The following is a 12,528-nucleotide window of genomic DNA, read 5'->3' as shown; positions in this document are numbered from 1 at the left end:
TACAGTAAAACACGCTTATAATGAATTGACGCTTACAGCGAAGTAATTTTTATTCCCATTGACTTTAAAATATGTTGTAAACTTATTGAATATAACAAATTATGTTTATAATGAAGCAAATTCGTCTGTCCCAGGCACTTTGTTATAAGTGTGTTTTACTGTATTATTTCAATAGAAATTGTGCAAAACACTGTAGGCCAATGAAATTATATATTTATGACAGGATGCTAAAAATCTGGTTAATCACGTCACTCTTGAGCAAAAGATTTTTAAATTCTGTCTCCTGTATCACATGTAATAAGTAAAAATTTGATCCCCTATTGTTGTCCCACAGAACCATGATTTGAAAAAAAAAAGCTTCACTACTTGTACATGAACCTAAGGATGCTTGCACGACAATAATGACTTACTATGGCCTTAGTTTTCCCTATACACTGTATATTCATGTACTAAATACACAACCTTCTCTATGGCTGACTCTGGGCACAATGATTTGAATACGAGTCTTCACTGCATTGGGAAGCTGGCTTATCACTATCACTTATAAATGTATTGGCCCTGCTGTTCGATCCCTATTGTGGCTCAGCTCTTGCCGTTGAGAGTTATAATTTTTACTTGAATCAACACTCTTTGCAGAAGCTGATAAGCAAGTTTTGTCATTTTTAACCTTAATAACTAAAATACCTAAATCCCTAAAATACCCCCAGGGTGTGAATTAGAACAGAGTGATCTAAAGGCCTGTTGAAACACGATGTTGTCACTTTCACAATAACAGTGTTGTATGCTACAATGCACAGCAGGGTATTACCCATAAAATGTTTGCGACATCAAGTCAATTGACATATGAAAATTCTCCAGTTTCCACTTGAAGAAATCATCAGTTTTATGCCTGTCGTAATTGGAAAAACAGCTTTGACTTAGGTTTCAAAACTCTTCGTACAGTACTTGCCTGTGCAAATTCAAACTACAATCCCCTGGAATTTGAAAAAAGAAGACAAAAACCTGGAAATTTCAACAATAATTTTATTAATTTATATTAATGATATACTATTTTTCTTGGTAAATGACTCCTGAATTAAATCAGCATATCAAATGAAAAGCATTTTCCTATTATGTACATGCACAATGGAAGCAAGCAAGACTTGTTTTCAAACACTGAAAATTCACACTGCCATTTGTAATCAAATGATATAAAAGAAGTTAGGGAAGAAAACCTGAATGATATCACATATTTAACAACCTGTTAATTCTTAATTTTCTAAAAATTTCAAGAATATCCAATTGAAGTAAATGAAATTACCTGTCACTAAGTTATACAATCCTCGAGTGTAGCATAAAAATCCATGTACATGACTTATAACTGAGCATTCTTAGGCAAGACACATCTCTTAGTACATGACAATTTTTTTCCTTTGTGTCTGGTAAAATCTCAATAAAAACAGACTTTACATATTGTTAAAATTAATTCTACATTGACAAGTTCAATTTACCTGCAATAGAACACTTAAACAGCATGTTACATAATATCTCCAATTTTGTAACATGTTTTTAAGAAACATTATTTAGAGATGTGGCAATTCATACTGCAAAATTGAGAAACAAATCTACACCTAAAGGTGATCTGAATGGTTAGTAATGAGAGCCATGAATATTGAACAGTGAGTTTGAATGCACAAAAAATGTGTTACAGAAAATGACAGAGGTTTGTGTTTATGACTAACATCTTATGCAGACACACTTGTAGAATATCACAATCTCACCCTGAATCATAAATGAAGTAGTCACAAATAAAGACAGATCCTAATCAGTATTGGCAAGAAAAAAATCTTCCAAAAACTCACAAAGATGATGTACAATGTAGCTTAAAAAAAAAAAAAAGCTTGCTTACTCTAAAGTTTCAGCTCTAAACAAGGTCATCTTGGAAGGATGACGAAATACTGTGAAATTTCCTCCAGTAACAAGTGGGACTTCAATATTTGATTGAAAACTAGTGGTCCTTGGCTGTTGGTAAATAAAATATCAGTTGGTACACAGAGCCATGCGAGGTAGGCAAACCATGCAACACAAACCTACAGCTGTCTAACGACACAGACATTCAATGCCCAATATATGAAAAACTAGATTTTCAGGAAAGAATTTAAAGCTTGGCTTTTTTGTATGTACAATTATAAAAAAAAAATCAGCACTTAAATTTCTTCCAAACAATTATTAAACACATCAATGCAGTTGTAGTTTTTCAAAATAACAAGTCTGTCAAAGTGTTCTTAGTATTTCAAAACAACTCTCTTTACAGAGTGAGTCACTTAAACTTGGAATACTTGGGAATGTTGATTTGATAACCTTTCATTTTTTCATTCAATTACAGAAAAGTGCATTTAAAAAATGCTGTATAATGCACAACTTTTAACTAGAAGCAAACAGAATACATTGGTTGTATCATAACCTGTACTACAATATATATATAAAATGGAATAATTAAAATATTTCATTAATCAACATGATTAACATGAAAATCTTCACCGTAAAATTAATTCATATATTACATTTCTAAAAATTCTCCAGTAGCATTCTTATGTATTATTTTTTCCATGTATATATACAAATTTATCACAATTGGCAACATTTTACTATCATCACTGTTAATTATAAACTTGGTTAAATTTCTCCAATTATTTTCTTTATATACCTGAAAATTCAGATCATTTTTACTATCTACTTTGTTTAAACCCTTAGACTTTGATTTTTATTTTTGAGATAAACCCTTAAAAGACATACAGCTTTCTCTAACAATCTTCCATCAATCAAATCCTTGAAAATTCTAATCTACAACAAAAAACTCATACTGTCAAAATGCATGATCGAGGATGAAAAATGATACAATTACAGTAAAAAAAAAACACCATAAACTTCAATAAATAAAACTATTGCCCGCCCAGGTTTGTAGATTAGTTCCCCTTGGCCTGCATCACACATGATTTGGTAAGAATGTCAAAGTTCATTGGCAGTTTGTCGATCACTAAACAAAGGTTGATCTGCATCAGTAACCACACGACCTCTGACACTTGCTCATAACTTTTCCTTGGCTGGGACCCAGATAGTGGGACCTGACTGGTCGCGGATCACTTCCTTAACCTTTGCATAGATCTCATTTGCCGTATCACCTTGAACAACAGCTAAAATAGAAGACATATAATTTTATATCATCATTTGACAAAATTATTAAGGTGATATAGGTAAGAATCATTCAGACACCTACTTGTTAAATAATGTTACTCTCTAGAACACATCAAAGTTTTGTACCCAAGAATTATTAAGTGAAATTGGATTATTACCATGTTTAATTTTCACTGAAATTAAATGTGTTAATTACCAGTAAAATATTCGCCAAATTCTTGTTCCAGTTTCATGGTTCTTTCATAGGTCAATCTGGCTTGTTCTTCAGTAATTCTCTTGTTCATATCCCTACAATGTAAAACACCAATATAGCACTATTACACATATAACACAGTCAGAGAAAGAGAGAGAACTTTCAAACCAACACAGAGTTGTTAAAAGTGAAATTTCACACAGAAATAAGCACCATGTCCTATGGCACCATATCCCAAAATTGATTTGGAATTCATAAGTACCAGGAATGTGTTCATGCAATTTTAATGCAAAATACAATCAAGTTAACCACAGAGTTCTACACTTAAGATTTCACTCCAGAACAAAAACCCAAAAGCTGACCAAATTGTCATACCAATGTTGATCTTCTTGTTGAACATAAAGAGATCTTCCCAATTTACTTTAAAGATATTTTGTGAAAACTTATTTAGAGATTTCATTTGTAACTGATCTACACAAATTCTTTAACATGAATCCAACTTATCAATGATTTTATAACTAAGTCGATCTACTGATTTTACTCTACTACTTTTTAAAATCAAGTAAATCAAATGCAAAACTCTAACAATAAGTCAAGAGACTATCAAGAAGAATGCATTTATTAAGTATTAATTTCAATTTAACAATTCTAACTTACATTATGGATTCAATGGACTTTGGTTTGATAAGAATGGCTACTGGATACAATCCAGCAACCTGTAGTCTCTTTATGGCATTTCCACTCACATCAAGAATACAGTGCTTTCCCTGAAAGACAATAAGGAAAGTCAAAATTAACTCAAAAATACATGTACATAATGATTCTTACTTTTACAGCTAAGGACTTATGAATATTTTACAAGGTTAACATTCATCTACAATAATACCATTACCAGTTCTAAAAAAAAAAATGATTTGTAGAATATTCTTTCAGAGTGTTGTCTCATGGCACAGAAATGTGTTGTGAAAAGTTGCACCTTAAAATAGTGTCAGTAGCTAGTGCACACACCCAATCCAAACAAGACACCATAGTTTGGATGCTACCGTATATACTCCCCTATATGCTGGTCTGTTTATAAGTCTGCTTCTTTTGGAAGAATTTGTTATTGACCCTCTTATAAGTCAGTACAACTTTTTGCCAGAATCGATTGACAATCTCAGATCAATGTGCCAATGCTTTTGTGTTTCAAATAATATTTTCGGAAACAACACTGATATTAAATCTTTTATTTTCTTCACAAATCAATACTGTAGATTCCTAAATATATGTGAGGAATTAATTATTGCGTAATTACGTGAGAAGCACCACTCGCGAAATAAACTTACACGCTTTTATATTTATGGTGCTGAAATTAATGTAAAATCTCTTGATTAACCCTCCACTCGCAAATTATTGTTCTCGCAATTTGACGTCAAAGAGCCATTTTGTGAAAATAAGTACTCGCGAAAAATAAGGAATCTACAGTACTATACCTATACATTAATGTACTTACCAGTGTAAAAAAATATTTTTTGGATAGGACATCGATATTTAACCTTTTGTTCATAACAACTCAAAAATACTACTTTTAGCTGTTCAGAAAAATACCTATATTTCTGGGACTGGCCTGTAAGTCAGACATAGAGTTTTGTACCAAAATCTAACTCCAAAAAATCCAACTTATAGGAATGTATGTACCGTAGGCAGGATACAAACAACAATAACAAAGTATTAACCTTCTCTGCCACCTCTTTTACAGACGCTACACTGGTTCCATAGAGGTTCTCATTGTACTGTCCTGCTTCAATAAACAGGTGATTCTGGATGTCACGCTCCATCTGTTCCCGTGAGTCTACAAAATGGTAATCTCTGCCGTCCACTTCATAGTCACGCCTGGCTCGTGTCGTATCTACAATTCCCAGTCAATATTTCAAGTTCATTGCAACAAATAGACATAGAACACTTTAATTGCACAAATGAATCACTTTAACATATATAGAAAGTAATATATTTACCAGTTTATCTATTACTGATAATAAATATGTTTAAAAAAAAAAGTAAAAAAAGAACAAAAATACTGTATTTAAATGAAGTGAGACCTACGTGGAACACAACTTCCGAATTTGTCTGGGAATTCTGAGATGAGGTCATCATTGATTCTGTCCTTAAGCGGCCCCAGAATAATGACAGGTCTGGTGTATTTCACTGTCAATGAAAATGATCACACCTCTAAGACTTTTTTTTCAGTCTGACTTGTAAAGAATATTTACTTTAAGTTTATTTCATAATTGTTGAAATAACGGCATGTGAAATACACATAAATACCAATGATAATATTATCATAGAAATAGTGACAAAATACACAGATTTGCAGACTATACCTAAGATATGGGTAATTCAGTAAAAATTGAGTTTTTCAAGTTCCTGACTTATTAGGTAATATTCAGTAACAATTGAACTTTTTGATTCTTGACTTATTGGGTAATATCCAGTAATAATAGAGTTTTTCAAGTTCTTGACTTATTGGGTAATATCCAGTAACAATACAGCTTTTTTGATTCCTGACTTAATGGGAAATATTCGGTAACAATCGAGCTTTCTGAGTTGACTTCTTGGGTAATATCCAGTAAGTACTAACAGTTGAGCTTTTCAAGTTCATGACTTATTAAGCAATATCTAGCTTTCCAAGTTGACTTATGGGGTAATATCCAGTAACAATGGAGCTTCTCAAGTTCTTGACTTTTTGGATAATATCTGATAACAATGAAACTTTATAGCTGACTTACATTCCTGCTGCACTACAGCTTCATATGAGAGAATAGGTTCATCTCCACCTAGGAAACAAACAAGTAAAGTAGTCACATGTAGAAACAACACAGAGAAATTATGTTTAAGTACATGTACTATAAATTTTTATCAGGCATCCATGTGAATGAATCAAAAATACAGAAGTATGAATCATTTATTCTGCATTTATTTCTATTTTCTTATATGCAGAGTAGTACATTACTCAATCCGTTTTAACTGACATGCTGAGTTTTCATTATTATACACCTATTTAACATACAGACAGACATCTGTACTTACGATAGCTGGCCTCACTGTCAGCACCACCTGAGAACAAAATCAAACTAGGGTCAACACACCATGCACATTTACACAACCAATCAACAACATTAATAGCATGCAGGTTACCAGGCAACATCAAGTTGCTAGGCAGCATTAAATAAAAGCAAATCAATTGTCAACAAAAATTATCACTTTTTTCCTCTAACAGCAAAACAAAAACATTTTTTTTCCTCTTTTGGAAAGTCAATGTAAGAAGGTAACAAATGTAAATCATAAAACATACATATTTAAATATAAACAAAGGAAATTCTATCTAATGAAGAATTGAATGAAATTTTATCTACAGAAATTTGCAAAGCAATGAAGAAAGATATGTGACATAAAGAATACTGAGTATTAAACTCCCCCCCCCCCCCCTATTTAACTGCTCCTCTTTCTAAGCTGTAGTTTATTTGGTTTTATGCTTAAAAGTAAATATAACTCAGCTTTGGTTGTTTTACTGATTTCTGTATGTGAATATATTGTCTGTAGTAGAAGTGAACATACATGAAGTCTGATTATTGACAAAGTATTGTAGATTGTTCTTGATTTCCAATCTGTAGACAAGTTTTCTTTACTGCTTGTGTCGAAAATAAGCAGATTGGTCAAGTATCATTCAAACCAACAAAAATCTACACATAGCTTTTATTCTCACTATAGAGATAATGTTAGTAACTTTCTTTCCAAACCAAACTTTAGTATTTGTCTTTTTAAATTCTTATTATGCCCCCGTATTGAAGATTCGGGGGTATATAGGTTTTTTTTTTTTAAATTTAGAATTTTTTTTTAATCTTCCATGTAGCTTATAAATCTACTACTGCAGTTAAGTTAATTATCAGACTATTTTCTAAAGCATTTAATGGCAGAAAAGCTTAAGAGTTATTCGTGAATAGTCAAAAGTCTTCTGATTAAGTATTCACAACATTAATCTCATGTAAAGTGTACACTAGAGAGGATTTGTCTGCATTTCCACAGACAATGGTACTCCCTGCTGAAGCAAGTGTACACTTTACATGACTATATAATTATCTCAGGACAATAAACAGACGCTAACAAGGCAAAGCAAGAAATTAGCTGCTATTGAAAATATTACCTTCAGCTACAAAAAAATCACAACAAAGAAACAAAATTATTGTCACTTCAAAGGAATCTAAACTCTAATTCTGCTGATAACAACTCTAAAGGAATACACAGGTACTTTTTATCCAACATTCTAAAATTTTGAACTATTATGGTCTAAAGAAATAACGAATTCTAATTGTATTTAGGATGAATATTGGATTGATAAGTTCTGAGATTAACACCAGGCATGCTTCGAGTCTGGACGTTTGAGTGTCTGACTACTTACGCTCATCAGCACTGATGTCTTCTCCTACTGCGTGGTCCTTGCTCTTCATAAAAGGGAAATGTTTGGAAAATGAAAAATTCTTCTTTTTCTTCTCATTTGAATTAACATGTTGCACATTGCCATTTGTCTGTGAAAAAAATAAAATTCTTTATGAATAAAATGATTCCTCCTTGATAGCATATCTAGTACTACACACATGTCTGTCAACAAGTGTTAAACTCCAGCAAACACCCATGTCTTTCTGACTACTTTAAACCTTAAATGACAAAGTTGCTTGAGGGAAACTAACGAGTTACCCATTGATAAGGACAATCAAGTTTTACCTTACATTTCGTGAGAAAAAAAATTTACTTTTCATCTTGAATTTAGCATCTTGCTGTTTCATCAGAATTCTCATATCAAAAGGCCGATAATAATTACCAAGGTATTTTTTAGCCAAGTCCATTGGTTAACATTTCTACTACTGCCTCACCTTTTCACTGGTTTTGCCAGTAAATTTAACATTCTTTAACCGTGCTCTTTCTTTTCTGTCTACCCTGTAACAAAAAAGATTTAATTCAGCTGTAACATTCTTTCCAGTAGGATCAAGTTTATTAACTCCAATGTTCTTTTGCTATCCTGTATTTCAAATATGTTGTTAAAAACAGGAAATACTGAACTTTCATATAAAATCGTGGGTTCTACATTACAAAATATGAAAGACCTTGCAAAATACTTAGAAAAAATAAAATCATCCCAAAAACAAAGTTTATCGCTGCCTTCTCACCGTCTTTTACTTGGAATGATCCCCATTCCCTCCTCCTCGCCGTCGGGTGTCACATAGCGAGCCTGCCACCACTCGTCATCACTAGCATTTGTTACGTGGAGAATATCGCCATACTTAAAGGCCAAACCTTTACTGGGCAAACCGCTGTCTTTTGTTGGTTCATAATCAAACAAAGCTCTAAAAAAAAAAAAACAGGAAAAAAATCTGAAGTTCAGGTATATTTAAATTTTTTACTGTAGAATAACCTTTGTAAAAAAAAGTATGACATTAAAATTTTTTTTACAAAAGAGGAGATTATTCACATGCTTTTAAATTAATGCTAGAAATGACAAAATTCCAGTTTGCATGGAAGACATTATACAATCATGTAAATATAAAACCAATTTCTCTTGCTGTTCAAATCTTTACAATATCCCAGTGCCTATCCTTTGTACCTGACATAAAGTGTCCTTTTCTGAGTGGTGCGTAAACTGCCTGTACTTGTGTTCATCATCTGTTCTCGCAAATCCTGAATTTTGGCCTCAAATCTGTTGTACTCTATATATACAAAAGGCATTGGTGACATTAGTATAAAGTGGTGAAAGCTCCTGGTCTAACTTTACTCAAAAGAGTTACAACTACATATATTGATATTGACTGTACCTAAATTATAATGTTACCATTTAACTTTATTTCAAAATTTAACAACTGTGTGCAAACACATATGTATTTTTTAAGGAAAAACAATTCAACAAAAATACACATATCAACATAACTAGACCTGCATTTTTTATTTTTTATCTTTAGAAGCCTGAATCTTGAGTATTTATTAACTATTTGAATATCAAATTTGCAATGGGATTGAGAATCTCAAATCAAACCACTACCCAGTGCTTCCCCTTTATATAGCACATGGCATTCCACATGCTCAGAAAATATTTATTGAAGGCTATCCAACAGCATGATTTTGAGTACAATAAGATAGGCAATACTGTTTTTTGAACATTCTTTATAGTTATGAAGAGAAATATTTTATGGCTAATTTATTTTTTCAAAAGCTGAGGAGGGTAGGGGTGGGGGGTTAGAAGGACAGGTTTAAAGGGCATGGCAATATAAATTACTTAACAAGATACAATAAAACTTTGAACCCTTATTTCTTCCTCTGATCATGGACTTAATTTTTTGCATCTGAAAAATTTTAATGTTAGCCTAAAGTGCAAAAGTTATGTGCTCAACTCGATAAAGGGTACATAAAATACTTTTTGTCCAACCCCACCCCATCCTTTGCATGTGGAGGTTGGGTACAGTGTCTGTATAATTACCATCAGGTCGGTACTGTACTACCAGTTCCACTGTGTCCCCAGCCATCTTTAGAGCACCTGCTGCCTCTTCATGTGTGGCCATTACTAAATCCTTCCCATTCACCTACAACAAAATCACAAACATCAGACTGTGGCCTTCTCTATCTATTTACAAACAGATATTTCCAACATTTCCAGACTGTTGAATAGTTCTGAGTTATCCAAGGTTCTACCGTTCTATAACTTATGTTGTACATGTCTCTTAACATCATGTAACATACACATATAACATTACAAAATCCTTGCCCCTGTTCTGTCATGATACAGGATACTATAAATTTTTGGCATAAAAATTCCATTCCTGATAGTAGTGGTAGTTGTTTTGTATAATCAAGCATATTTTAACTGCACAAATTATCACTGTTGATATAATCATCATAAAATTACACAAGTTGATAAATTGCTTAATTCTAAACACAATATATACTCCATCATGAATTATATTTTTGGAAGTAGAAAAGTAAACCTCAGATTTATTATCATGCATGCTTACATATAATCTCATTCTTAATTTTTTTTTTCTCTAACACAAAATCCACTCTGCTCATAGACAAAATAAGACCCAAATTGCCTAAGACAAGTTTTCAAATCACTGTCAACATGATCTATAACGTACGTACCCTTTGATATTTACTGAATTAATACTAAATTTAATGTACAATTGTCATATTTTACTCTGTCCTAACACCATTCTGAGACATCCAACTTTTCATCCTGATTATTTACTTTTAATTGCAGAAGCAGTGAATGATTTTTATTTTGTTCTTAGGACTGATTCTCCACTAATCTATCATGTCTGTGTGATGTAAGAGTGACTTCAAAAGAAATCTGTACATTTTCTGTTGTTTTTTACTGTTAGGTTATTTTACTGTGTGTGTGTGTTTTTAGTTGTGTCAGGTGATCATGATTATAGTCACATGTTGTGCCAGTTAAAAATAAAAATAAACACAACACTAAAATACCAGGTGTTCGTTGTAATCCAATAAGTGAAGTCACATGCAAGAAACTTCACTGATTACAAAATATAAATTTAAGTTTGATAATAACAACATACTCTTAATAAATACTTGTCACAAAATGATGAAAATCATAATTAAAACAGTTTTAATGCCTAAGACAAGTACATATGTACAGTCAAACCTCGATATCTTGCACTCGATGGACCAAGAAAAAACTGAGAGACACCCAAGGGTTTGAGACATTAAGGTTAAAATGCATAAAGAAAAAAAATGTTTGAGAAACATATACAGTGAAACTTGTCTGATCCGGAAGTTGTATATTCCAAAATCTTGCTTAATATGATGTAAACTTAAGTCCCTTTCAATAAATTCAATTGTTAAAAATGTTTTCTAATTCGGAATGTTGTCTAGTCCGGCCAATTTCTTTGGAACCAGTGGTGTCTGGATTAGACAAGTTTTACTGTATGTACCCCCTCCCATGTTTACAGTATTTGACCATTGACCTGTTGACATCAGAATATACAGTGGTCAACTACTCCCTAGGGGAAACCAGTGTACCAAGTTTAATATCCGTCAAGCAAAGGGTTTTCAAGACATTGAACAGACAACTCTTGGTCTAGTACCAACTGACTGACGTACCACCAGCCAACAGGTGCAAAGCAATATGCCCCATTATTTCAAGGGGACATAAAAAAGATTGGGGCTTCACACTCACTTTAAAATTATATTTATAGTATCAGTGTTGGAGATATCCAAGTTTAACTGTGTTCTTAAAGTGAACTATGTGTAGGCAAAGTATGTACTTTCTGTTTCTTATTATGAAAAGATATTGCTAGCAAAAGTACTATGTTGTCATCTATGATCATGATTCTTGAGTTCAATGTTTCATATTTGTGAGTTCCAGGAAAGTCAACTCTTCATGGAATATGACTTAAGGAAGTACAGGGAAAAGATAATGCAATGATAAACAAAACAATACAACTTCCCAAAAACTAATTTTACAACACAAAATTGTTTTATGAATTTTAAGGCAACGTACACTGCTGTTGGCAAGACCTACCGACAAGATTTGGTCACCCCTCCGTAACTCCCCACTGAGGTCTGCAGGTGCCCCTGCCAGGATGAAGGAAACAAATATCCCCTCGCCATTTTCTCCTCCTACAATGTTGAAGCCAAGACCCGTCGACCCCTTCTTCAAGACAATTTTTCTTGGATCCCTGCAGAAAGAAAGAAAACATGATTAAAACATGCATATACAGGATATGATAAAAATGAAATACCCGGTGCAAATGTTACACTTGTTTGGCTGCACTTGTTCGGATGGTTACTGAACTTTTGACTCATTGACTTCCCATCAGATTTTCTTGTACACATGTATCCAGGAAATCATTTAGAGGATCTCGCATAACATTGAAGCAAGCCTATCTAATAGAGGGATAAGAAGCTGAATGGGGAAAAAAAATTACCACAACATGAGTAGCAGCACACAATTAAGACAACAGTATTTTATTTGTACTCACATTCCCAGAACAAACCTTTTAACCCATTAACAAGCTGCTGTAGGAGAGTAAGCTAGGATGTCATTACCATTAAAGCAACTGTTCACTAAATCTGAGAAACTGATGAGTCATTACCCTGATTAAGAATTAACCTATCCATAA

At 32.8% G+C, this 12,528-nt stretch overlaps 1 protein-coding gene across 5 annotated transcripts in view; it reads right to left on the bottom strand.

Annotated features, from left to right (window-relative positions):
• Positions 1 to 1,007: 1,007 nt before the first annotated feature.
• The window catches only part of LOC133202597 (disks large homolog 1-like), a 58,547-nt gene continuing 47,026 nt past the window's right edge, over positions 1,008 to 12,528 (bottom strand). For 3 of the 5 annotated variants that reach the window (XM_061338436.1, XM_061338440.1, XM_061338439.1), the window contains 13 exons: positions 11,928 to 12,084; positions 9,870 to 9,972; positions 9,003 to 9,105; positions 8,569 to 8,745; positions 8,275 to 8,338; positions 7,803 to 7,929; positions 6,434 to 6,460; positions 6,133 to 6,180; positions 5,450 to 5,551; positions 5,083 to 5,255; positions 4,025 to 4,134; positions 3,371 to 3,462; positions 1,008 to 3,173 (listed from right to left, as the gene is read on the bottom strand). In XM_061338436.1, coding sequence (XP_061194420.1) covers positions 3,067 to 3,173; positions 3,371 to 3,462; positions 4,025 to 4,134; positions 5,083 to 5,255; positions 5,450 to 5,551; positions 6,133 to 6,180; positions 6,434 to 6,460; positions 7,803 to 7,929; positions 8,275 to 8,338; positions 8,569 to 8,745; positions 9,003 to 9,105; positions 9,870 to 9,972; positions 11,928 to 12,084 — 1,390 coding nt within the window. In that variant the 3' untranslated portion in view covers positions 1,008 to 3,066. Of the gene's footprint in view, positions 3,174 to 3,370; positions 3,463 to 4,024; positions 4,135 to 5,082; positions 5,256 to 5,449; positions 5,552 to 6,132; positions 6,196 to 6,433; positions 6,461 to 7,802; positions 7,930 to 8,274; positions 8,339 to 8,568; positions 8,746 to 9,002; positions 9,106 to 9,869; positions 9,973 to 11,927; positions 12,085 to 12,528 lie in introns of all 5 variants that reach the window. The other 2 variants (XM_061338438.1, XM_061338437.1) reach the window with 2 other exon arrangements.

The sequence above is a fragment of the Saccostrea echinata genome, unplaced genomic scaffold (assembly GCF_033153115.1).
Source record: "Saccostrea echinata isolate AGI-Se365-2 ecotype Australia unplaced genomic scaffold, CSIRO_AGI_Sech_v1 ptg000047l, whole genome shotgun sequence".
Lineage (NCBI taxonomy): Eukaryota > Metazoa > Mollusca > Bivalvia > Ostreida > Ostreidae > Saccostrea > Saccostrea echinata.
This window is presented reverse-complemented; position numbering and strand designations above follow the sequence as displayed.